The sequence below is a fragment of the Rhyacophila brunnea genome, unplaced genomic scaffold (genome assembly GCF_057557595.1).
Source record: "Rhyacophila brunnea isolate RB1 unplaced genomic scaffold, BYU_Rbru_1.0 scaffold_22, whole genome shotgun sequence".
NCBI lineage: Eukaryota > Metazoa > Arthropoda > Insecta > Trichoptera > Rhyacophilidae > Rhyacophila > Rhyacophila brunnea.
In genome coordinates this window covers 24,335,527-24,363,434 of record NW_028232882.1, presented here as the reverse complement: position 1 = coordinate 24,363,434, position 27,908 = coordinate 24,335,527, and the positions used below count along the sequence as shown (strand labels likewise).

Sequence of the window (27,908 nt, the reverse complement as noted above, 5' to 3'; positions counted from 1 at the left end):
ATCGTCCAATACAAATCTTGGACAAACAAGAAAAAAAATGTACTGGACACACAAGAAAAAATTAGTACTGGACAACCAAGAATACGAGCTAATAAAAACGTGGTAAAATTCGTATTAAAATTAACGAAAAGTTTGTTTCTTGCCATTTTAATTGAGTTCTATCACATACATAAAAATAATTAGCAAATAATAATATACTAGAATATCAAGCGGGTAGATTTCTGTAATAAAAAGGCAATTATCATTCAAATTAATTATTTAATTCGAACACAAAAACATAATATTAGCTCACAGATGGCAGTACACAAAAACCGATATAATCTCGACACAAAATGACCACAGTAATGGTAAATAATCATTAAAATTAAATATTTAGTATGGGATATGAAAGCAATTAATTCGCGACCCCTGTTTACTAAAAAGAGAGGGTGCCGAGAGAAGTGGACAGCGGTCGAATAATTCACCCCCCGACATAAAAAAACCGCCCGTGGGCGGTAACGGTTGTGAAAAATATTCACGAAATTTACGTATAGTAAGCGAAATTTAAATTTGACACAAGTATAAGGGCGATTTTCGGACGATCCCTACGCAAGGTACACGGTAAATTGACCGCAGACGATTTTTTTTAAATCACCTATTTGTTTACTTTATGGTTACTGCACTATCTAATTATTCAAAATTATAAAGTTGGCACTATATTGTTGTTTTTATTTAATAAAACGCATTTTTTTTATAGTAGGTACTTATTCCACTTTTAATTAATATATTAGGACCGGTTTCGTCCGCCTCGGTGGGACATTTTCATCTCAGAGTTGAAAATGTCCCACTGAGGCGGACGAAACCGGTCCTAATATATTAATTAAAAGTGGAATAAGTACTATTAAAAAATTGCGTTTTATTAAATAAAAACAACAATACAATGCAGTTCCACCATGAATTGACAGTTAACAAAATAAAAGTTGGCACTCTAATCCAGTCGACCGTGTTGAGGAAAAAGGACGTAACCCTCACCGAACAAATTTTACAGGAGGGGCAAAAAACGTTTTTTTGAATGATTTTAGTTTATTATTTTTTTTAAATAGGAACATACAATGGGTGCATGATGATTGATGATTTGGTGAAATCTATTTTAGATCTAATAATAATTAAAGAAGTTGTTACAGAAAAATCATTAAAATTGAGGATAAATGCTTTTTTCCTTAAATTAAAACATAATTAATCTCAATTAAAACCTGAATTTAGATAATAATTCGGCATTTGCAGCTTACTTCCTTTTTATATAACGTGTATTTAGTTGTATACATTGTTAATATCTAATAAAAGCACCTTTCGAAAAATCGAGGGTTACGCCGTTTTTCCTAAACACAGTCGCAGTGATACACAGCCTTTGTCATAATGTCATTGGGAGCATGTGAGGTAATGTGCGTTTGCCAACAGGCAATGTCGACTTGTTGCAGTCATGACACCCACGTAACAAATGAATAGGATATAAATGCAACACCCAATCGCTATGAATCAAGGTTTTGAATTCGAGTTATATTTATTACTTTATTACGCTTAGGCTCCAAAACGCAAGAAACGCAATGCGAGCCGAGTTTCCTCAAGTATTATAAATTTTGAAAGTGTGTTTCGTTTACGTGACAAACTTTAATGCATAATATTATGTTACAGACATATTTTTTTCTTGGTTGACTGTCAATTATTCATGATCGAAATGCATTGTATTATTAAATATTAACTAGCGCATCTATTCTATACATAATACTGCTATCAGCCGCTATCGAGGGTAGTTTTTCATATGTGTGTATCGAAATATTATAATTGTTACAATACGTTAGCCGTTTAAACAGTCAAAACTATCTATCTCGCTCTAAAATTTAGCACAGCAAAAAAAGAGGTGCTGTTAAAAATAGCACATATTGTAACGATTACAACTAAGTTATTGTAATTGTTACAATAAATGCTAATAGGTACTTCGATGCAAAACTACCCTCGATGGCTGCCAATAGCGGCCGATAGCAGTATTGTGTATAGAATAGATGCGCTGAACCGATTTCATCCACCTCAGAGGGACATTGTAACATACTGACGTAACTATTGAATGTAACAATGTGAACACGTGTTTAAGTTTATCACACATTTCTTGACACTCGAGATTTAAAACTTGTTAAAGCCTTACTCAGAATGCAACCCTCTTCTCATTATGTTTGTGTTATCCCTTGGTGCAACCCATTGTACCTATGCATTGTATACTACTTACAATATTAGTAAATAAATATATAATATAGGTAGGTATTGTTACGATATACCTACGCTTATGTCTTTCAATCAGACTGATGTGCGAGTTGTCGTATTTGCCAACAAAAGAGACGACTGATAGTTGACATTAACGCGATTATAATAACGCCACTGTGACAAATCGTATTCATACGTGCAATTCAACTTTCAACACGCTATTCAACTGCTTATTCCAATGGCGCCCTAATATTTAAGTTAAGATGTTTAAAAAAAAGAGAGGAATAAAAGAACACATAATAACCGCTATAAAAGTACTTAATAGCTATGTCTACATTTGTTCACTTCATCTTCCATTCCACTTCAACTTTTTAATTTCTGATTTTAACACTAGGTAAGTCACGCATGCTTTCGATTGAATGTGTGGAACGTACTCCGTCAACACTGTCTACACTTGGTCCTACGTCAAATAGTTTACAGTTTTTCACGGGAAGCAGCAATTTCAACGAAAAACAGCCATTTTGAAACCGGTTTGAGACTGGCAATGCGCATGCTACGCATACACTACGTTGACAAAATACACAAATTGTAGAGTGCTTCTAGGAGCGAGCCTGACCACTAGGTAGAATTGCGGAAACGGAAAATTCATTGCGTCTCCACTAGGGATTCCAATCCCGTGATCCCAGGTATTTTCGATACCTATGAATCCCGGGATTGATAAACATAATCCCGAAACTTTCGGGATTGATTTTTTATCAATTTTTATGGAAAATAAAATAAAAACGAAAATATAACAGAAAAAACCCTTTTAATAACAAATAACTACATTAGAAATAAACTGAGTTTGAATGAAGTTTGATTTTTATACACATGTGTAAGTTGCCGATTCATAATTCATTTTCACATAAATTAGTAAAAATGAGGAAATGATTGGAAAAAAACAATGCTTCGCACTTTTAACAAAGTAATTCCACCATGATCTCATACGTTTTATATTTGGCTGACTAATTAGATTTATGAAGCGGAAATGCCATAAGTACACATGATTTGCTTTACTATTTTAAATCTCGCTAACCCATTCAGTATTTACTATCAGAAACATCAATCTCATATAAAATTCACACTATTATTTATATTACAATATTATTTACTACATTAAACTTATGTATTTCCAAGTTTGAACGTATACAATATAAACAATAAATGTCTTAAATAATGTTATTTGTAAATATAAAAATTTTATTTCACAATGGAAAAAAATTGCAATCCCGGGATCACAATTTTGGCTCGGGATTGGATTCCCTAGTCTCCAATGATTCCTGTAACACAATTATTAGGCTCTAGAGGCAGCAACACGTTTTTTAATTTTCTGTAAATTTACATATTTTCCAGTCACCTAACCTTACGTATCTTAGTTTTAGTTGTTTAGTAGGGTTTTGTAGGTTGTCAGTTTTTATTATTGAATGGTCTGATGGTTACTAGAATAGCTTACTAGAATATGTGGTCACGTGACGTGATAACAATCTGTCTATGGCCTTGCGCTTAGTCATACTTAATTGCCGCTGAATTAGACGGTACCTATGGTTAATAACGATGCCACCAAATATATTGGCAGCATTGACAAACACCGAACATTCCGTTCAATGCCATATAGATCTAATACTTTATATTGAGTTTTAAAGGATAATTAAACTTAAGAAATACTAGTAAGAACGTGTAATTATTTATGTATGTATGTCTATTCAAAACTGTGTTAATTTCGATACACCAGTTCAATAGGGGAACAACTCATAAAACCTTGTTCCGAGATAATGGCGTTTGAATTTTTTGCAGTAATTTTAATTTTAATTTTAAAGCCTTGATTTCGATGAAAGTGTATATTTTTTGTATTTGATTTAGTGGAATTCATCAATGCACAATGAAATTGTACATTTTAATAACGAATTAACAAATAAATTTGATTATATAATGGAATTACTGATTAATCTTAGAAAGGATTTTTCGATTTTATGACACATTGAAGAAATTTAATTATAATTAATTTTTTTGCTGAATTATAAAGAGAAGACCTTTCTACATCAAATGGCATTCTTAACTCAAAATCTTTAAATTTTGAGTTGTTCCCCTATTGAACTGGTGTATCGATTTGTCGAGTGGACCTCTATGAGTGGACCTAACTGTGACCGATTGTCGATAGAGTCGCGAACGAAAAATATGAATCGTTCTAATTTGACCACTACTCCAAAAACGATTCCAAATGACATTTCACGATCGGGGCAGTTGATCGGCTTGAGAGTCTGCCAGTGTTATTTGAACTTAATGAAAATATCCATGTTTTAGTACATACCGAATTGATTTAAAAAAAATACTAAATAATTACAAGATAAAAAGAACCTTTTATATATAAACGTTTTTAAATTTTCTGTTGAATCATATAAACTTGACTTGACTAGCTTAAACGATCAAAAAAAATTGTACTTGATAGAAATACTGAATAAATATATAATACTGAAATGTCATTTTGACATTGCATTAATAACGCACGTAGGTATATATTAATAATTTAGTTGCTAGGACCCCAGACCCCTCCCTAGCAACCAATAATAGTGTTTTACTTTTTACGGATTTCTTCCGAAATAACTTTTCATACAAAACAGAATTAACAGAAAATGAATTCAATTCTACTTAAAGATGGCTAAAAGTATTAAAAGAGTGCATTGGCATCGTGTTCTGATATATTCTAAAAGTTTCAAATGTCTAACTAGTCGAGAAGATAGTTAAAAATCGATTGCAAGATTTGTACTGGATAAACAACCACCGGACAAACAAGAATACGAGCTAAGAAAAACGTGGTAAAATACTAAAAATACAGGTACTTATGTATGTGTCTGGTGTTTTCTTCAAAAGTAAATGTTACTTTTACGGGATGACTTACTGTCACCGATCCATGTCATGTCCAAAAATTAGAAATCATATTAATTTTTCCACTCCAGGGGCCTTATGTTAGAACTTGCGAGTCCCAGTCGCCCGGTCGACATGACGTCATATGACATCATTGTGACGTACTACCGGAGTGATAATAGCATTCGAGAAATTAACGCTGCTCAAACACTGGCGTTATCCATTGTCCCCATACACAAATAGGTGTTTCAGCATGTTTGAGCCGTGTGCGTTGGGCGGTTTGCCTCGAGCGTGTATTGGCTTACGTCACAATTACGTCATTTCGTTTGGTGACTTAATGTCACAAGTTAGAACATAAGGCCCCAGGGAACAATCCAACATGACACTTCACGATCGGCTTGCCAATGAAATTTGGGTTTTTATTTTGGAACCTAACATCAATTATAATTAATTGGTATACCTTCTGCCAATTTTACAACACATATCATATTGACCAAGGCCTTAATACCAATATTTATATTTTTGATATCTGCTTATAGCTACCCTTGGGTTTGATACCCACCCCCTGGGCCAATAGTTTTACGCGCGTCACTGAGGGATGGCACGGAATTTCGCAGGCTGCGACAGCTTTTTAATTTATGGTTAGCGATTATTGTAAAGTCCTGCTTACGAGCGAAGCAAAGAAGCGCACCAGGCATTTTATCAAAATGTTTATTCACGCATTAAATAAGATTTATTGCAAACCAATGTTGTTAAGGATGGCTATTCAAATGCCATAAAAGTATGTTGTACACATAAAAATCTCAGGTTCAAAGGGTGCAGCGATTATATCGAAAATTACTTTATACTGACATGTTGACAAATCACATTCAATGATTTACCATTAGCCACCTAGGTATTTACTAAAACATTTGGAAGGAGTGAACGATTTCATATACCTTGGCTCAAGTCTCGATTACTCATTCCTCCATTTCCATACTCGAATAATTGTGATGTCCAAGAAAGCTATGAGTCGTCTCACGAAGATAATATGGAGAAATCGCAACATCAAAAAAAACACTGACCATGTTTTGTGCTTTTATTATCCTTTTTATAAATGGTATGTTTCATGAAAATAGTCGAAACGCCGATCAAAAGGCAAATATTTCGAAATCACAGATATACACTTCAATTTCATTATTAGTATGTATCAGTGGCAAAGGGTGGAGGTAGGCTGTTAAGATCTGACATTAATAATGCACACTAAACTTTGTCGGTTAAACGTATTTTTTTTTTGATTGAACCAAGCTACAATGTGTGCTGTAGATAGTGTCTGTTAATTTTTAAAATTCAATTAAACCCTGCCTAATCCAAGCCATGGTAGATAATAGTGAAAAAATATTCTTTTATCTATAAAATATCTAAAAGTATGCCTTTTATTTTGTTAACTGTCAATTCATGGTGGAACTACATTCTATTGTTGTTTAATTTAATAAAACGCATTTTTTGTAGTACTTATTCCACTTTTAATCAATAAATTAGGACCGGTTTCGTCCGCCTCAGAGGGACATTTTCAACATTTCAACAACAGTTGAATTTTTTGAATTTGAACAACAGAACAGGTGAACAGTTTCATTTCATCAGTTGAAAATGTCCCTCTGAGGCGGACGAAACCGGTCCTAATTTATTGATTAAAAGTGGAATAAGTACTACAACAAAATTGCGTTTTATTAAATTAAACAACAATAAAAGTATGCCATTAAATATTTGAAGAATATTTAATGGCATACTTTGGTTTGGCTTAGGCAAGGCTTAATGAATTTTAAAAAACTGATCAACACCATATGTATTCTTACTATTATTTTACATCTTATTCTATACTGTATTCTTAGTTCAATGGAAACAAATAAGTATGGCTGACAAAATTTAGTATGCACCATTTATGTAAAATCTTAACAGCCTACTTCAAATCTTTGCCACTGGTTTGTACAAGAGATTGCAACGATTAAAAAACCAACACAGTTTATCGATTCAATATTAAAATTTGTAAAATTTGATTCAGTGTAATTATCAAAATATTGAGTACTTTTAAGTTATTACGGTATCTAACTGTAACAGTGCAATGATAGTTCTGCCAAAACGTATAATATATGGTACGATAAAAATGTACAGGCAGACTGCAATAAAATACAAATTTATCTTTATTGTACCAATAACTTTATCTCATAATAAAAATTACAGTAAAATAATTAGTATAGTTAGTTTATGAATATAATTTCAATAATAGGAAATACCTATATTATGCTATAAAGTAGTATTATAGAAATTGCATTACATTACGAACACAGTTTTGTTTTACGGCACAATAATTAATTGCAGAACAATCATTGTGTAGCTGACAGTTTAATGCAGATGTTTTACGATTAATTTAAGATTTAAGAACAACCTATTCTATGGTGACAGTATGGTGATTAGTAGGCAGGACTTACGTGGCATAAACAGCCGCGAGTGTTCCAAATCTAACTATTGTATCCGCGATAAATACGTGATATCTTTTCATCTTGAACGGCGGAAGTTTCTCGCGAAATCATTTGCGGTATCTTTATTGTTCCTGTCACTTTTTGACGGGACATGGTGGATTCGCTGCCAAACTCAAGCTTGGACTTGTTACCCGGCCAACATGTCCATGTGACGGATAACAACATTATGCAAACCACATCATCTGGGAATGTCCGAGCGTGCTCCAATAGGGAAGAGATACTTAAGTCGATCCAACTAGATGTTGGGCCCATCGGGTCGTCCAAGGCGGTTGCCACAAAGGGCAATTATATTGAATTTAAAAAATGGCGGCGTCTTATTGCGGACGTGAAAATCTCTTCGCATAGTTTTGTTTGTCCGTATTGTTTTAGCTTGGTTTTTTGTATTTTATATATCATGAAATTCATTTATTTCTGTTAAGTCTCTTTCTCTGCCTTTTTCTCCCATGGCACTTTTTATTAAATTACTTCTTTCAGTAAACTCACAAAGCTCACTACGTAGACGTACAATAATACTCCACGATGAAAATGTTTAACAAACAACTCGTCATTTGATTAAATGCGGTACGAACACATGTTTCAAGGACATCGGTTCACGAAGAATAGGTGTTCTACGGCCAAATGCATACGTACAAGTTACATATTGTAGCCACTTAGAATAACCACGGTAACAACCACATAACAGATAATAAATAGAATACCGTTAGGCAATATTCAATACGCCGCATGGTGAAGCAGGCTTTTGAATGTGTGAGTGTCCTTCGAAAATGAAGCACGCATTATGCACGTGCAATAGTGTGTGTAATACACCAACATTAAATGGGCGTAAATGCATAAACAGAGAGCAGTTTTTAGTATTCGACGTAAAACGTATTCTTAACACGTGTGTAAGTTTTACCCGGATTCTTCCTTACTCGAGTCGGTTACCTGCTATCGCCTTACCCGTTATGTATTTCAGTTCCCATTATTTCTGAGTTCCCTGGTAGGTAACAACTTTGAGTAGATCACATCGCGATATATTGAATATGGATACACGGAATAAAGCTGCATCAGCTGATACTTCTGCAAAGGGGTTGTGAACCGATTTAACATTCGGGGTACAAAGACTTCATTGATTGTATTGCTTTGTCAACGTACAACACTTCACCAAAGCAGAATTTCTTATATCTATTTACGGTTTTTGTGTTCAAGTACGTAATAATGTTATCAAATTTAACACGACACCCCGTGGCTATATATAAATTGGGGTATGCGAACCCCGTCAGGCGGCGCACGCGCCTGGGTAAGTTATTTCTGTAAAAAAGCTGTGGGTATAGAAACGGCTTTACGGCGCTCTCCCCTAGGGTTCGGGTCCGGACGGAAAACCCGAAACAAATAAAAGGACTTCCCCGCTCTCCTATACACGTACAGGATAAGGGTTGACAGATCGGAGAATAATCATGAATTATTATATTACCTATTTACGTCTGTAATTTTCATTTTGTATGTGACAGTCGCGTAGTTAAAATCGTGAATTGAATGAAAACTGACAAGCGTTTCAGAATTTTCGGAACGATGAAAAATTACGACTTTCTATTTAGTTTGACTTGAAATCGGGATAATTATATTTTATTCATTTATACGGCAGAATAAACGGGAGACATGAAGATGTATGGAAAAAAAACTTTGCCGAGCCGAGCCAAAATTCTGATCCTGGGATTTCGGGATTACAATTTGACAATCCCGGGATTGGCATTTTTTTCGATTGTTAATATAAAATTTTTATATTCACAAATAACATTGATAAAATCAGTCAAAAATAAATCTAGTATAATTTATACTATTTAAGACATTTATTGTAGGTACATACGTTCAATCTTGGAAATACATAAGTTTAATGGAGTAAATAATATTGTAATATAAATAATAATGTGAATTTAATATGAGATTGATGTTTCTGATAATAAAGACTAATCAAATGGATTAGCGAGATTTAAAATAGTAAAGCAAATAATCATGGCGTACTTATGGCCTTTCCGCTTCATAAATCTAATTAGTCAGCCAAATATGAAACAACCGTAAAACGTATGAGATCATGGTGGAATTACTTTGTTAAAAGTGCGAAGCATTGTTTTTTTTCAATCTTACTCATTTTTAATAATTTATGTGAAAAAATAAAATAAATCGGCAACTTACACATGGGTATAAATCAAACTTCACTCAAACCCAGTTTATTTCTAATGTAGCTATTTTTTATTATAAGTATTTTTTCTGTTATATTTTTGCTTTTATTTTATGTTCCATAAAAATTGATAAAAAAATCAATCCCGAAATTATGTTTATCAATCCCGGGATTCATAGGTATCGAAAATAGCTCGGAATCCCGGTATCCCGGGATTGGAATGCCTACTAACGTACCATGTCAATCGAATGGACAATTCCAGGCTGCCGATCATTAGGAGAACGGCCGGATGCCGAGAGCAAACGTCCAATGTACACAAATCTCCGATTAGGTAACGCCAAGGCCTGAACGAACCGTAAGTGCGAGTGAGAAAGCATTCGGCACGCTTATATCTCCGCAATATGCATTAGAGTAAGACAGAATTTCTACGGTTGAATTAAATATTTTTTGCAAACGTTGCCGGTAAAATATCGATTTGAATGATTACATTAATTTAAAAACTGCGAGCACGTGTTGCTAAAATGTATTGTTTTTGTGTTAAATATAAAGTTAGTTAGTGGTAATTATTTTTAGTTAATTTAGTAGAATATATATATAACTATGTTATGTTTAAATTTGGTAGCCGTACTGAGCCGAAGCAACGTGATGGTATAATGTTTCATAGTTAAGTTAATAATAATAAAATACGCGAGAAACAAGGCATCGTTTTGCCGAACAATAGTCACTGTCATTATATTATTAGTATTACTCTGAGGGTAGCGCCAATTCTGGACATCTGAATCAATAGACTTGCCAGCTGAGTGAAATAAATAAATAAGCATTTAAAAAATAACAATACACCTAAATAAATTCGCGTTTATACCTTAAAAAACACCGGCGGTCATAAGATTCACCCTTGAAGAACACCAGTAATGTGTCAACGTGTGAAATATTATTTATCATGGATCAAAGTCCTAAACTAACCATTGCGAGCACAGTATTCGCAAATACGTAATACATTTACATCGCAAACCCAACCCTCGGTGAGTTTACGTTTATATAATACCAAATGCACAGAAACTTCTGAAAAGAGAGCTCACAATAGGTTGAGTGGGGGAGGCGAAATGGTAAATGAATAATCCCTCAGTTCGTTTTAGCATGCAGCGTATGCAGCATACGTTTGCCATAAATTATGTTTGTTATTTGGCATTTATTTTCCTACAGTAAGAGAACACTCAAATGGTGAAATTACTTTACTATCACAGGTGATTCACAACTACTGATTGGGGAAAAGTTAGGAAAAGGGGATTTGTTAAATAGTTTGATATCTTTTTGACACTCATTCTTTACTAGGCGATAACATTGTATCGTAAAAGGTTTTTCAATATGATTATTTAGTAAGCAATTAGATGCCCAGTCACTGAAGTTGGAAACTGCAATCAATTTGGAAGACAAAACGACTAAAATGCGTCTAGTAAAATCTCTTGTCTTCCCCATTTGTATATGTATATGCCTCTGTGACTTGGACGGGAAAGGTTAGAGAAAGGCTGAGGCTAGAAATATGATGCTGGAGGCAGGTGCTGAGAGTCTCGTGAATGGCTAAAAGCATCAACGACTTCATAATCAGCAAACTGCATATTTGAGATAGACTGAACGAGAAAGAGCTCCAAACAGACCAAATCAATGTTTTCACAATGCCGGGAAGGATGGGGCCGTGCTTGGACGATCGAGCGCTGATACTCTCTAGTTGCTTTGGTGGGCGAGCATTCTTAAATCTCCAGTGGCGCAGTCTAGCTATTCAAAATTTTGGTTCAGGTCTTCTCTAGTCCTCGGAGGTTGCGTATATAGAAGTTATATCCTCCGGCATTCTATGCACGTGGCCGATCCAGCGCAGTCCTTACATTTATTTATTTAAAAAAAGACACGTTGACCACATAACAAATTATTAATTCAAGACGTTCACAACATGAAATTTGGAATAAAAAGTACAAGTAAATCAACTAGAGAAAAAACAAGGTAGAGAAAAAAACAAAGCAAAAAATAATACGTATAGAAAAGAAATAAAATAAAAAAACAATAATTCAAAAAAATAAATACAATTCAAACAATAAAATAGAATTTAAAAACAGAATACATAATGCATTGCTAAAAATGTCTATATCTCTAGAGGGAATGCATTGACCAGCCGCACAGCCGTCGCTATTGGTGCCTGGTGAGCCTGACATGAGGAAACAGCTTTCACCCACAGCACCTCATTATACATTTCCTAAAAATGCCACTCTCTTGAACGTCCCCAAAGATTATTCTCAAAACTCTCCTCTCAAAAATATCCAAAATACATTATGAACACGAAAACATGTCGGAGAATAAACAAAAAGGAAATTACTGTTATCAACAATAAAAAATACGATCCGTCTCATAAATAAGTGTCAGCACCATAACGCCATGCTCTGCGCACACAATGGGGTGATAAATTATAAGTGAGGGAAATTCGGGAAATTTTGATTTATAGCGGGCAACATTATTTATAAATGGCGCGGCTTCGATTAACAAATGAGGCGGACGTCGAGAGAATTTTATGGAGAGCATGATTAATTCTTCACATCTACGATTCTCACTGTTTTTCATAATTAACTTTTGGTAATGGAGGCCACATAATGCTCAAATATAGAGTGATAGATTTGTCTAAATTAACATTTTTCCTTTGCCAATAAATTTTAGTACTCACAAAAGATAATGGAATGATCGACCAAATAAATTCTATACTGTCATTTTGCGATAACGAATATTTTCAGTCGTTTCTGCATGGTGTAAATGTACATGATGGACATACAAAGACATAATATAATTATACACAGGCGAAGGGTGGAGATAGGCCGTTAAGATCCGAGATAAATAGTGCTCATTATGATTGTATAGACAGTATTTGTTATTTTTTTAAATTCAATTAAACACTGCCTAATCCAAGCCATAATAGATAATAGTAAAAAAACATTCGTTTATCAACAAAATATCTAAAATTATGACATTAAACCATAAATAAGTTCAGATATTTTATAGATATAAGAATATTGTTATCGATTATGGTTTTGTTTAGGCAGGGCTTAATAAATTTAAAAAAAAATTATCAACACCATCTGTAATATATTGTATTCTTAATTCAACGAAAACAAATGAGTATTACTGAAAAAATGAGAACTATTTTTGTCGGATCGCCCATAGCATACCTAAACTATTATGGTTTGGTTGAGGCAAAGTTTAATTGTATTTTAATAACTAACAAGCACAATCTGTATATTGTATTTTTAGTTAAATGAAAACAAATAAGACGTATGGCTGACTATGTATGTCGAATCTTAACAGACTACATCCACCCTTCGCCACTGATATACACACAAGATGAAATAACCAAATAGTTCACCAGATTTGTTTGTGCATTACATAGATTAAAAGAGTATCGAGATTGAAATCTCATATATGCATATTATGTAAACAAACTGAACAGGTTTATTTTGAAGACTCGCTGTATTTTCAATCGGTGCATACCCACATAAAAATGCTGAAGGGAAGTTTTCATTATAGGAATGTTGTACTTATAAATTTCCACCCTCTTGGTTCGACGATGACTGAAAGTGGATTGAAGGGGCGAAGGTAAGAGTGCAATGGCGTACTAGGAATGAAATGTATTACATTTAGAGATTTGTTTCCCTTCAAAATGTGACCTATTCTTAGGGGTGCAAAGGACATAGGTCAAATAACGTTATATCAACTTCCGTAATACCTATCGTACATCAGTTTAGATAGAATAAATATAGTTTCACTTATCAATATAATGTGTTAGGTACCTACAGGACCGAGTAGGTACCTACCACCGAGGAACTAAATTAGGATAGATATTATGCAGGGAACTCAGAAATAATGGGAGCTGAAATACCTAACGGGTAAGGAGAAGCAGGCAACCAATTTCGAGTAAGGAAGAATACGGGATAAATGTAACACGTGTCAAGAATAAGTCATACGTCGAATACTGACAACTGCTCGCGGTTTATGCATTGACGCTAATTTAATATTGGTGTATTACACACAGTATTGCACGTCTATAATGCGTGGTTCATTTTCGTAGGACACTCGCACATTCAAAATCCTATCGGAAATTTTTAAATTTTTTTTTCGACCATGTCCGATCCTAATAGGATCATATGGGCCTCCACAGAGTGAAGGTTTGTATTAACAGATTTTATTTTTACGAGAAATGGATGTCAGCCACTTGCTCAACCTATTAGGTCCATACTCTGACTTATACACAAATTGAAAAACAATTTGTGTATTTGCCAGACCCAGGATTCGTACCCGAGACCCTCGACACTATAGACCGTCGCTTAAGCCAGCGATTTAAAAAAAATGGGAAATTTTCAAAAAATCGTAGGTTTGTGAATTTTATAATAAAGACTTACTCAAGATCCAATTCGTCGTGAAAATGATAGTTTTGGTCTTATTTTAGGCACTCATTGTCAGACTATTCTCGTACTACGCGACAAATCTTCTCTTTCTCTCACTTCTGCGGCGATTGATGCAAAATGAATTTAGTGATACGACGAGGTCACACTGGCTTCCTAGTGGTTAATTAAAAAAAAAAAAAAAACAACTCTCTCGTAAGCCAGCTAAGGAAATAAAAATAGGATTGGTTAATTATTACTTTTAAAATCTCAATGTAATCATATTATCAAAAAGCATCCCGCGATCGATCGGTCAACGCGTTGGACATGCCTGACCTAAAGATATATACATATTTTCAGTAGATATCATTTTATCCGTGTATATTTTATTGCGGAGTGATTCCACGGGGTATTTTAACTACCGCATCTGACAAATTTAGCCCCCAACCAGAATAATCATTCATCCCTCACGGAAAAAAGCCTTGACTGTGCCACTCCAAACGCGGCGAACACGAACAGCCCAGCCAGACAGGGGGCTAGGGCTATTGGTAGGGGATAAATTTTGGGGACGCGCCCGTGGGGGACCTTCGATAACCTTGGCAGGGAAATAATGCGTTTGAAATGTTTGACATGTCAGGTTGTGGTCTGTTTGCTTTGCGTGAGGAGATTTATTGTTTGTGAAGGTAATTCTGTATACGGAAAGCAAGAAACACCTTTCTTACTATGAATTACGACAGCTTTGTGAATCGTGCCGTATATAAATAGCCAACTTGATTAATTCTAGCATAATTAGCATAGGAACATATTATTTTGTACTCAAGAGTGATACGAATGTTAACTTTTGAGAGCAGTGGTCGTTTTAATAAAAATAATTGAAGCATTCAAAAATCTAGTAACCTATTCTATTAATCCTATGTTTGTATTGTAAACAATGACATTATTAATGGACGACGCACTCAGTACAGTAGCTAGCAAGTAAATTCAAACGTAAAATTTACACGTGCATAGGTAGACGTCACGCAATATCCATTATGCGATATCAGGCATCGGGAATTTATAGCAATATCACCTTTATTGTAATGGCGTTAGAACAGTGTTTCTAGTATCAATGTTCGTTTAAGCGAACCCGTTCGAACCAAACCATTCTGCAGACCCGACAAGAAGCATCGAGAATTTATAGCAATATCACCTTTATTGTAATGGCATTAGAGCAGATTATGCCATTCGGCAGACCCGCCAAAAAAGTGAGTGACATTTTTTTTCCAAATGCTTCGTCCATATTAATGTCATTGATTGTAAATACCCAATGACGGTTTGTCGCACAGGAAAAATATTCACAGGGGAGTCTCCAAACCTGTCACGGCCTCCACGCACCTATAGATAGAATAATAATTTAAGCAGGGTTTTATCTAATTTTAAAAAGCATCCGCAATTTGGGTTTTTAGTTCAATGCAAACAAATAAATATGACTGAAAAGGTATGTCTTATTTTTGTTGGACATCCACAACCCACCTCTACTATTATAGTTTGGTCTAGGCAGGGGTTAATTGAATTTTAAAAAAAAACTACTCAGTTCCATCAGCAATTTGTATTATTAGTTGGATGAAAACAAATAATTATGAATTATGACTGATAAAGTGTAGTGTGCTCAATTTACGCCGATTCACCACAGCCTACCTCCACGCGTCGCCACTGGTATATACACTGTTGGTATTGCCAGAAATTAAAGAAATACCCCGATAATAATGTATACCCCCCCATAAAGCCCACCAAAAAAGCGTTCGGTGCGCTCACTACTCGACTATCTCGAGGAGTGAATAGTGGACATGTCCAGTTTTGAAAAATAACCACTGACTTATCGACTGCTAAAGTGATAAATAGTATCTAACTAGGGTAGGTTTGTATCAAAAAATTAGCACTTATTGTAACAATTACAATAAATTCGTTGTAATTGTTGCAATAAGTACTATATTTTAACAGCACCTTTCTTGGGTGTGATAAAATTCAGAGCGACAATTGTAATATATCAATAGAAATAATATATTATGTGATAAATATTATCACTTTATCACTATAGCGGTCGATAGTCGCCTTGTGTATAGAATAGATCAGCTGCTATCGAAGCGGTAATGTCGTTTGTGGAGCTGCGACAAGATTATTTTCTTACCCTATCTAGCATATTTTTGTCAATGATAGTTGGCAACACTATTCCAGTCGAGCGTGACACTAAGGCATAAAGCCCACCAAAATAGCGTTCGGTGCGCTCACTCCTGAGTAGGCCCCCTCCCACCCGCGCATTACCCTTCACCTATGTAATAAGGGGCTCAAGGAGCACAAAATAATTATTATTATCAGCGTCTCTCATAACAAAGCAATAAAAATATTATTAAATTTCTCGGGGCTTGTAATTAATATCGGACACGCAATAACTAAACAAAGAGTTCACTGTTCTTAAATAATGGCTTCTCGCCCGTCTATCGACGACGCTTCGAGAAGCGTGATTTTGCTTGCCGTGTTCAATGAATGGACTACGTTGTATTTTCGTTAATTCGTATCGCTGTTCGCCAAAAAACGGTGACTCATGGGGCAGGCGGGCACAATGCATCGTCAAATCCAGTGTGCGCTGGCGTATTTGATTACGTTGTATTTTCGATGATTCACATAGAAAATGCGCGAGCGCCCCGCAAGCCTGCTTTAGTGGACTTTATGCCTTATAACACAGCGCATATATACCATGTAGCAACACTCGAGTTGTTATTACCGAGCGGAAATAAGTACTCGGCGCGGCCGAACGAGATTCAAAAAAGTCTGGTATTCCAAAATCTAAATCGAATCAGGGTGAAAATAGTTCCAACACGAGGGGTGATATGCGCGAGGGGGAGTGCATGGTAAAATCGTGGGGGAGGAGGGCGCAGTTACACTAAAGTTCAAGGACAAGCCGTAAGAGCCCCTCGGGGAATACCGATGACGCGGGATAAATGTCATTTACGCCAAATAAATTAGATTTACTGCGCTAGCGAGCCGAGTTACTCACGACTTGATTTTTGTATAGATATACATATATTAGAACATCGTTGCTATTTAGCTAGTGAGGACAAACTTCCAATCCAACAATCAATAGTGACAGAAGAACAGGAATGAGACCGAAACATTAGCGGTTACATGTAACTTGTACGTAAAACATTTCACCGTGGCACAATTCGCCGTAAGCTTTCTTAACGGAAAGAGAAGACCGTATACTATACTGTCTCCAATTTTATTAGATTCAATATGAACATTAATTCAATTTTCATAGCTGATTTTGACCAAATTCATGAATTCAAGAATGAAAACCTAACCTAACAAATAATCCTGTATATCGGCTATTTTCAAAATTTGTTTGCTGCTGGCTCCTTGTAAAGAGTAGACCGACAAGAACCGTATTTTATTTAGGCATACAATTTATGTCACTACTGTACGCATGGGCCCCACATCGTGAAGCGGGCCCCCAGGCTAGGAGCTTTGGCACCCCCCCTACCTATCGTTAAGGATTAAGGCAGTGTGCCGCTCTACAGTAGCGTTTTCCAAATGGTGTACGCGGAAAAAATAATGTGTACATTTAGTGTTTTATTGTATATTTTAATACATCCATTTGAATTATGGAGATGTCGAGTATTGATACACAATTGAAAATTGTATCGTACAACCACATAATTTTAAATAATAATATTGTTGAAGGAAAATAGCGCCTTTTTTAATATTGAATCAAATTTGTGATGTGTGTTTATCTCACTTATCTGGTCGACTCGCCTCGCCGGGCCCCCAGGATAGAGCCCTGCCAGCCCCCCCCCCCCACCCCCTTGTGGAGGCCATGACTATACGACCCAAAGAGGTTGGACGGTCTTTAATATACGGCCATATATTTCCGATACTACATTTCACGGTGAAGTAAGATACGACGAACTGCATACGTACAAGTTTCCGGACACGAACATTAGCAGGATTAACATTTTTTACATTTAACCAGATATTTTGTCAGTTATATCAAAGTTCTGCTGTATATGCATCGTTGTCATGGAAGGCAAATGATGATTTGCCTAGACGGGGTGTGATAATCTTTTACGCATACCTATTGGAGATCAAGTCGGTTCTTGAGACAGCTTGATTTAACGACGCAGTTTTGAAATAAATTATCTCTTGATAGCTGATAAAGAGAGCTCTTGTCTACGTGTACGTATGGAGTAGGAAACATAGTGGTGAAAAATACGGCCAAACATACCTGATCTGGAATTTGCTGCCGGGGTCTTTTTCTTCGCTCTCGCATGTGACGTTGCCAAATGAGTCCACGGCCAGGTATTTATCCAGGTGAGATCGGAGGTAAATGATACCTGCGAAGAAAGCACAATAAATAAGTCCAGTGATTTTTTATATTAAAAATACAATTGAAACCAACGAATCACAGCGAAAGAAAAGCAGATAAATAAGCAAGAAATAAGAAAAGACAATTAAATAAAAATAAATACACAGTCACGGTCATAAGCAAGTACACATCCAACAATTAATTTATTCGTTATAATACAATATCTGTATGGAGATCCAGGGCCGGGTTAATAATAAGGCTAAAGGGGTTATACCCCAGAGCACCAGAATTCATCAGGGCTCCGGAGTCCGACAAATAAATTGAAATAGTACTGCTAACATAGTCCGAAATTAGAGCTCGAGATGGAAAATTCGATGAACCGTGAGGGTTCGATAATTTTTCTGAAAATATTCAAGTGTGCTCGACTTCCGTGTTACATAACCTACCTACTTTAGATGGACAATTCACGAACCGGAACGCTATTTTTTTCCACAAGACGGAGCGGCTAAGCCTGCGCGCCCATTAGACGGCCGGCCGGTGGGCTAACGCCTTGGGTAGAATGGACCTTATATTACTGCCAAGTAATATAATATCTGCCATTCGTTCCAATGATTTAATAAACTACATGATTGCGAATAGTGATAGGTATATAATGGTAGTGAATAGATCCTATAATTCTGGACAGTGACTCCCGTTCCGGGACAGTCCCGGCCAATCCGAGACGGTTTGTGATCCTAATAATTAAACTACTAGCGCATCTATTCTATAGACTGCTATCGGCCGCTATAGGCGGTTATCGAGGCTAGTTTTTCATAATATGTTTGTATTGAGGTATTATAATTTTTACAATAAGTTAACCGTCTAAACCTCTAAACAAACAGTCAAAACTGTCTATCTCGCTCTATAATTTAGCACAGCAAACATAGCACTCATCGCAACAATACAACTAACTTATTGCAAAAATTATACAATTTGAATATAAAAATATGAAAAACTACCCTCGATAGCCGTCGATTGCAGTCTTTTGTATATCAGAATAGATAAAGCCGCGTTGACACGGTCCAAGTACGATCCAAGTAGACTTGGATAGGAATAATTAGTATGAAGATGTCTCATCCAAGTGACAGCTTCATACTATTTATTCCTATCCAAGTGAAAGCTCCATACTATTTATTCCTATCCAAGTTAATTTGGATGAGTAGGACGCGGTGGTCCAAGTAGCTTGGATAGGAATAATTAGTATGAAGATGTCACATACGAGTGCACTTGGATAGGAATAAATAGTATGAAGCTGTCACTTGGATGAGACATCTTCATACTAATTATTCCTATCCAAGTCTACTTGGATCGTACTTGGACCGTGTCAACGCGGCTTAAGCAAGGCCGCCCGTGATGAACTTGTCGTTATCATTTAATAAAAAAAAGCGATTAGTATTTAACCCCTTGTGCGCGTGGTGACACTATGCGCGAGAAGACAATGCACGCCAACCATGCGACTACCGGCATGTCGCGTTACGAAATGAAAGACGCCTTCTGTTTTACAACGCGTGCCTTAAATTAATAAGAGCGAGTACGCAATTAAGTGAGTGTATACTTACTAAATAATTACTGCAGTGAATGCGGCTCTCTGTGACAGCTACATTACAAATGGCGTGAATCAAAGCGGTGTGTGTAATTTCATGCAATTACTGTTCTCAACAATGAACCCATTCTGAGTGTAACGTTTTGATATAACAAGAGATGCGATTCTATTAGTTGACGGTCGCGAAAATTAGCGCGGCGTAATCAGTTAACAACAACTAAATGGCAGATAAACTCATCTTGTATGTTATGTTATACAAAGAAGAACACGTCGCAGTTTGATTATTAAACTGCATTTAACTAGCAAGCGGTAATATCCGTTCTTAGTACGTTTTTCCCGGGAGTTCTCGAATAACCCTCTTAAAAGTTTGGTTCCTCGCAACACAACACCCAAGGCCTTTGTCAGTAGAAGACCCGTGTCACTCGTGAATTGGTGCAAAAATCTAAGGCATTCAATGTTTGCTTTAAATAAAGTACAAGAACTGCGCAGACGACATAAACAGACACTAAAGATCCTAAAAATATGACTGTTAGGCCATGCATATTCGACAACCACCTGCATATGCGAACGATTGCAACAACTTTTTTAACACGATTTTGCTCAAAATAAACAATACTAGTTTTTTTGCTCAGAAGCTATACGCTTTATGCAATAATCAACATCAAATATGCGTCATGTTATGTGTTTTTAAGTGGGCAACCCTTCTGCCTTTATATGAACGAACATCTCATTTAAGTGGCTTTACGCCAACATGCGTCATTTTATGTTTTGTGTGGTACGCGTAGATAAGAAAAAAATATTCTAAGTAGGTAGTTTTAAGTGTAATTTTTGGCTGACCTTATAATGGGTAAGTACTGATGAAATCTATGCTGTAAAACAAAACGGTAGACCGAAAAAATGGGAAACTCTCCATCTACACACGGCAGGGAGCCACGAAGCGAGATTTTAATTATTCAAGAAGGTAAAGTAAGTTTTAAATTATTTAATAAAAAATAACTTAGGTACTTACCTATACATTTACTACTACTGAAGGCATATTACAAATTATATCACTGTCTAATTATAATAATTGTTATAATCGATTAAATTCACACAACAGGCAGTACTCATTCAATATGTGAAGCTGTTTTATACAACGCGTCATGTCGTTTGTACACGTAAATTTATAGCGATATTATGATAAGTAGTTTTAACGAATTGTCTTACATACAAAATGATGCCCTCCACCTACTTACATTAAAGACTTAGGCCCGTTTCAGACGGTTTTCCGGTGTCGCGGAATAATATAGGAGGCCTTTGTATTATGTTTACGAACGACCCAGAGCTAATGAGTAAACGCATAATTTCGCGTTATAAATTAGAAGATAAAACTGGCTGCGGTAATAAAAAAAAGTGTATCGGCGGCTTGAGAATGTAGCGGCCGACGGAAAAGTGTACCGGACACGCGTTGACTCATTAACTCTGGGGCGTTCATAAACATAATGCAAAGGCTCCTTTATTCGAATTCAAAGGCCTTCTATATTATATCGAGCGCGACACCGGTATCCCGTCTGAAACGGGCCTTACGGACAGATTTTTAAAAAAAGTACCTAAGCAGTAAGCACCTACCTAGCCAGACTTCCCTTCCCACAGCTGGTTTCTAAGCCGTTCCTCGTCTGAGTAATAACATAATTAATTATTTTGCATCTCGTATGTTTGGATAAAATTCAATTTGGCAGCATCTGGCCGGCACACCACAAGTCGCCGTATTCTTTTCTTGCAAAAACTATCAAATGTCAACTCTGTCTCATGACGAACAAAATTAAATTAATATTAACACATGTAGACACTTTACGACGAAGTTACGATTAAGTTAGTACTGCCGTTTACCTTAATTGATCATAATGCAGATTGGCTTCTGATTGGTAGAATTTGAAGCACCCCAGGTTAAACATAAATGAAATAAATAATTTGCATGAATCATAGATAGGTCGATAGCTTAAAGGCGAAAGCACTTGGATCCAGTGGCGCACCCAGGATTTAATATGGGGGGGGGGCAAGGAGGAGAATGTTAATTAGTCCCATAGGCTCTTTTTCTTCTTCACAGCCTAATTTCTCGTTTATCGGTCTTTTGTCTATTGCACTCGGTGTACCTACAACATGGTCCCCACATCCTGAAAAAGGACCTCAGGCTAGGATATTTGCCGGGCCCCATACCTACATCTAAGATTAAAGGCAGTGTGAAGCACAACATTAACATTTTTCAAAATGTGTTTTAATTCAAATTAAGGGTACTTATACAGTGAATTATTGACGATTTTTAATACATCTACTTTAATAACGGAGCTGTCGAGTATCGAAACATAATAGTCAAAAAATATATTGCACAATTATAAAATTAATTGAAAATTTTCATGGCCATGAAGTATAATAGCTTTTTTTACTATTAAAGCTAATTTATGATGTGTGTTTATCTCACTTATCTGGTCAACCCGACACGCTGACATAAGTGTTTCAAAATTTTTGTTAGAAATTAAAATTTAAGAAATTTTTCTAAAAAGGGTGCTGGAGAATTACAAATCATTTTTTGCTGTGTTTTTATTTGTCTAAGCCCAAGGGTATAGTTTATTGGCTTTCAATTTCAATGTTTAAAATCATTCTGATAATTTTCATGTTTGGGGGGTGTCAGGGCCCCTTGCCCCCCCACCCTGGATGCGCCACCGCTTGGATCCCATATCGGGTTATATCATTATTAGTATAGGTATTCATGGTTAGTTGGTCATGGCAACTGATAACTTTAATGGTTAAAATTAACACGATTAGGTATACAAAAACTACGATGAGTTATAATATATACATACTATCTACTCATATAACGACATGCGACAGTATTGCATAGAGATGTAGTGTCGCGCTCGACTGGAACAGTGTTGCCAACTATCATTGACAAAAATATGCTAGATAGGGCAAGGAAATAATCTTGTCGCAGCTCCACAAACGACATTACCGCTTCGATAGCAGCGGGTCTATCCTATACACAAGGCGACTATCGACCGCTAAGCCGGCTCGCACATCACAACTCGCCTTGTGTGCCTGATGGCCATAAATCAAAACTTCCGAGACCGCCGCCGAATGTTGCATGCTACAACCTCGCACATCTGCCTAGCGGCAAACGTCAAACACGAAAAAGGAGAAGTCTCTCGTCTGCCATTTTTATTGTGTTGATTGTATGAACAAACGTCAAACGCGGTGACCAGCGATGAGCGAGCAATGACAGTGTAGACAGAGACAGGGACAGAAATGGCCGATTGTGCGGCTGTGCGCATGCGCGGAGTCGACGTTTTTCGAAATCGACATGCAGGCTCTAGCAAATGCAATTCGTCGCATGCAGGAGCGTCGCAGCGTCGCAGTTGCATCGGCCAATCTGCGAAGCTCCATTTGATAACGTTTATTTCTTGGTTTACGATGACGTCACATCGACGAATTCATCGTCAGACGCATGCGGCGAGTTCTGATGTGCGAGCCCTCTAAAGTGATAAAGTGATAGTAATTATCACATATTATATTATTTCTATTAATATATTATAATTTTCGCTCTGAATTTTATCATACCCAAGAGAGGTGCTGTTAAAATATAGCACTTATTGCAACAATTACAACCAATTTATTGTAATTGTTACAATAAGTGCTACCCTAGTTAGATAATATTTATCACTTTAGCAGTCAATAAGTCAGTGGTTATTTTTCAAAACTGGACATGTCCACTATTCACTCCTCAGAGATAAATGAACTTTTCAAATAAAAACACAGAGCGAAAACACGCACGCGACAAAAGCCAAACTGTCAGATTGTATGACAACATACTTGGTCACGTGACTCAATACAGTCCCGCCATTAGCTGAAAGTGACATGTCTCATTTCGAATGTCAACAACGTTGGACGTGTTCCTATTTGAATGTCAAACTACTTTTTGAAACCTCTTTACAATATGAAATTGGTGTGTTGTGGCTATTTTTGAAAGTCAACAAAGTGTGTATGAGGTTATAGAATGGTATTCCGATAATAACTCATTTTCGGGATATATGGGACAAGTCCAGTTTTGAAAGTTAACCACTGAAGTATAGAATACACCCACAGTAAAGTTGTAGTTCCGTTCTGTCACTGTCTTCAATCTTGGTTACGATTAACTCTATCGTAAAATAAGCCAGTTACCTTCTGAAGTATTTTCAATGGACGATACGACAGTTAATACAACTGCCTACTGTAAATATGCGTTTGAATTTAGAATCAAGGGTATCCTTTCACCAGTGGCGAATGGTGGAGGTAGGCTGCTAAGATCCGCCATTAATAATGCACACTAAACTTTGTCAGTCAAACGTATTTGTTTTCATTGAAATACGACTACAATTTACAGATGGTGTTGATTAGTTTATAAAATTTAATTAAACCCTGCGAAACCAAGCCATAATAAATAATTAGTAAAAAATACTCGTCTATCTATCATCATAGTCAGCCGGGCTCAATCCACTGCTGGATGAAGGCCTTCCCAAGCTTCTTCCAACTCTCTCGGTCCTGTGTCGTTCGCTGCCACGTATTTTCACCGAACTTTATCAGTTCGTCAATCCAGCGGCTTTTATGGCGACTCTGTGGCCGTTTCGTGCCCCTTGGGTACCATTGGATGACGGCATTTGTCCAGCGGCCGTCCTTTCGGCGAGGAATGTGCCCCACCCATCTCCATTTTAGCTGTTTGGCTATTTATTGGTCTATTACATCGCGTACTCCTGTCTGCTTCCTAACCCATTCGTTTCTCTTACGCTCCTTTCGCGTGATGCCCAACATACATCTCTCCATGCCTCGCTGTGCGACTCTTAGCCTTTGGACATCTCTCGTGTTGAGGGTCCACGTCTCGCAGCCATACGTGAGCACGGGCAGCACACATTGGTTGAACACCCTACGCTTAATACATAATGGTAGGTCATTTTTGAACATACTATTCAGACGTCCAAAAGCACTCCATCCCAGCTTTGTTCTGCGAGCAATTTCATCGTGCATGCTTCCGTCTATGGGTACCTGCTGTCCGAGATAGACGTAGCTGCTGACTTGCTCGAATTGGGTGCCATTAATACAGATAATCGCAGGGTCCGAAAATCAGTCTATAAAATATCTAAAATTATGCAATTAAATCGTGCATAACTAGATATTTTATAGATAAAATAATATTTTTTTTATCTATTATAGTTTGGTTACATAGGCAAGGTTTAATGAATTTAAAGAAATGAACCAACAATATGTGATATGTTATAGGTATGCATTCTTAATCCAACGAAAACAAATAAGTATGAATGAAAAAGTGTGCACAGTTTTGTGATACCGCCCAAAGTATACCAAAACTATTATAGTTTGGCTTAGGCAGGGTTTAATTGGTTTTTAAAGACTAATCGACACCATATGTAAATTGTAGTCTTAGTTCAAGAAAAACAAATACCCTTGACTAACTAAGTTTAATGTGCGCTATTTATGGCGGATCTTAACACCCTACCTCAGGGCTCGAAATGGACCGGAGCGCCGTTCCGGTTCGTGACATCGGTAAAATTATCGCTCCGTCTCGTTGAAAAAAATATTTTGACCGTCTGAGCTAGGTAGGCCATATTATAATAGAAAATCTAACATATTTATTTTTATAAAATATATAAAAATTATATATGTAAATATCTTCAGCATATTGTCGAGCGCTCCGGTTCCTAAACTTTTCCATTTCGAGCGCTGCCCTAACTCCACCCTTCGCCACTGCCTTTCACGGCTGGATCGATTAAATAGAATAAATAACTTATGTTGAACAATTGGAGATAATCAGCGAAGAAGATTTGGGTAGGCGTTATTATATTAGTGACATTTCAATCCATACGACCTGTGTCCAAGCTTTGTTAAGGGGAGATCACCAACCCGCAAGCATCTCAGCAGAACAAGACAAAATAAAAACATTAATCTACCGATGGACGAGGACTCACTGTCGCCCGCGTTGGACGCCGGTTCCAGCGTCCAGATCTGCTTCTTCTTCAGCGAGGTGCCGTTGGCGTTGATCTTGAATCCGAAGGTCTCCGCTGTGAGGTAGCGGTACCTGGCGTTGATCAGGCCGATTGTCCACCAGCCGCGCTGCTGGTTCTGGGTGATGATGTCGCCGGTAGACGCGCCGCCGTTGGACGAGCCGTTCAGGTGGTGACCATTATGACCGTTGGTAGCCATGGTGACTAGGGAATCGGCACTGCCTGCAATGAAGAGAAAATTCAATTATTATCTCCAGTTAATACGATCATCTAAAATTGCACCATTATTTTCCTTTTGACATGTTGTATGCCTAGATACTTTAATATTCCGACCATTTTCAATCCTAATAAGATCATATGGGCCTCCACAGAGTGGAGGTTTGTATTGACAGATTTTGCTTTTACGAGAAATTAATGTCAGCCACTTGCTCAACCTATTAGGTCCATAACCTGACTCAAACACAAATTGAAAAACAATATGTGTATTTGACAGACCCAGGATTCGAACCTAGGATCCACAACGCTATAGACCCGCGCTTCACCCGCGCGGCCATCGTGGGTAATATACCTACTTTAATATTGAAGAATGCAATTATTGTCTACTTATTTTTTTTTACTTTACTTATTAATTACAACTTATTAAATACAAATTAACTTTTTAGTTAAGGAAGATAAATGTATATCGATCAATTAGGCAACCACGTGCGAAGCCAGGTATTTAAGCTAGTAATATTATAACACAGTGCTGAAGGGTGGAGGTAGGTTGTTAAAATCTGACATAAATAGTGCATACTTACTAAACTTTGTTAGTCAAACGTATCAATTGTTTTCATTGAACTAAGACTATAGGTAGATACCTATTCGTTAGTTTTTAAAATTCAAGTAAATCCTGCCTAATCCAAAAGCCATAGTAGATAATAATAAAACAATATTCGCTTATCTATAAAATATCTAAAATTATGCCATTATACCATAGGTACATCATTTTATATATTTTATAGATAGAAGATTATGTTTTATCGATTGTGGTTTGGTTTAGTCAGGGCTTAATGAATTTAACAAAAACTGACCAACACCATCTGTAATATTTTTAATTCAACGAAAACAAATAAAAGTGACTGAAAAAGTGTGCACTATTTTATCGGAACGCCCATAGCATACCTAAACTATTATTGTTTGGTTTATGCTGGATTCAATTATTATTGAATTTTAAAAACTAACCAGCACCATCTGCATATTATATTCTTTTTTCGACCTTGTCCGATCCTAATAGGATCATATGGGCCTCCACAGAGTGGAGGTTTGTATTAACAGATTTTGTTTTTACGAGAAATGGATGTCAGCCACTTGCCCAACCTATTAGGTCCATACTCTGACTCATACACTAATTGAAAAACAATATATTGTGTATTTGCCATACACAAATTGAGTTTAAGGGGGGACATGCTCAGCGTACGTCAAAATGGAGCTTTTATGCTATTTTAAAAGCATAATCCTGGACATTCCTTAAACGTTGTAGATAATCTATTTACATAATTTTGAAGCCTTAGTATCCTATATATTTATTTTAAACATTTGATGACTGCATAAAGTATTTTTATTACATAAAATAGTATTCTTTTAAACCTTTCGCTCTAATGTTTTAGGATATAGTCATATTTCAGTACGTCCATGTGAAGTGGTGTTAAGATTTTTTATATTCATTAATTTTTAAAAGCATTTATAAAACCATTAGT

The 27,908-nt window shown here is 36.4% G+C and overlaps 1 protein-coding gene across 3 annotated transcripts in view; it reads right to left on the bottom strand.

Annotated features, from left to right (window-relative positions):
• sn (fascin domain-containing protein singed) overlaps positions 1-27,908 on the bottom strand; it is a 163,016-nt gene that overhangs the window by 65,617 nt on the left and 69,491 nt on the right. The window contains exons 2-3 of one of the 3 annotated variants that reach the window (XM_085949738.1): positions 26,119-26,394; positions 18,487-18,595 (exon numbers count right to left, since the gene is read on the bottom strand). In XM_085949738.1, the coding sequence (XP_085805864.1) occupies positions 18,487-18,595; positions 26,119-26,371 (362 nt within the window). In that variant the 5' untranslated portion in view covers positions 26,372-26,394. The remainder of the gene's footprint in view (positions 1-18,486; positions 18,596-26,118; positions 26,395-27,908) is intronic. The other 2 variants (XM_085949740.1, XM_085949739.1) reach the window with 2 other exon arrangements.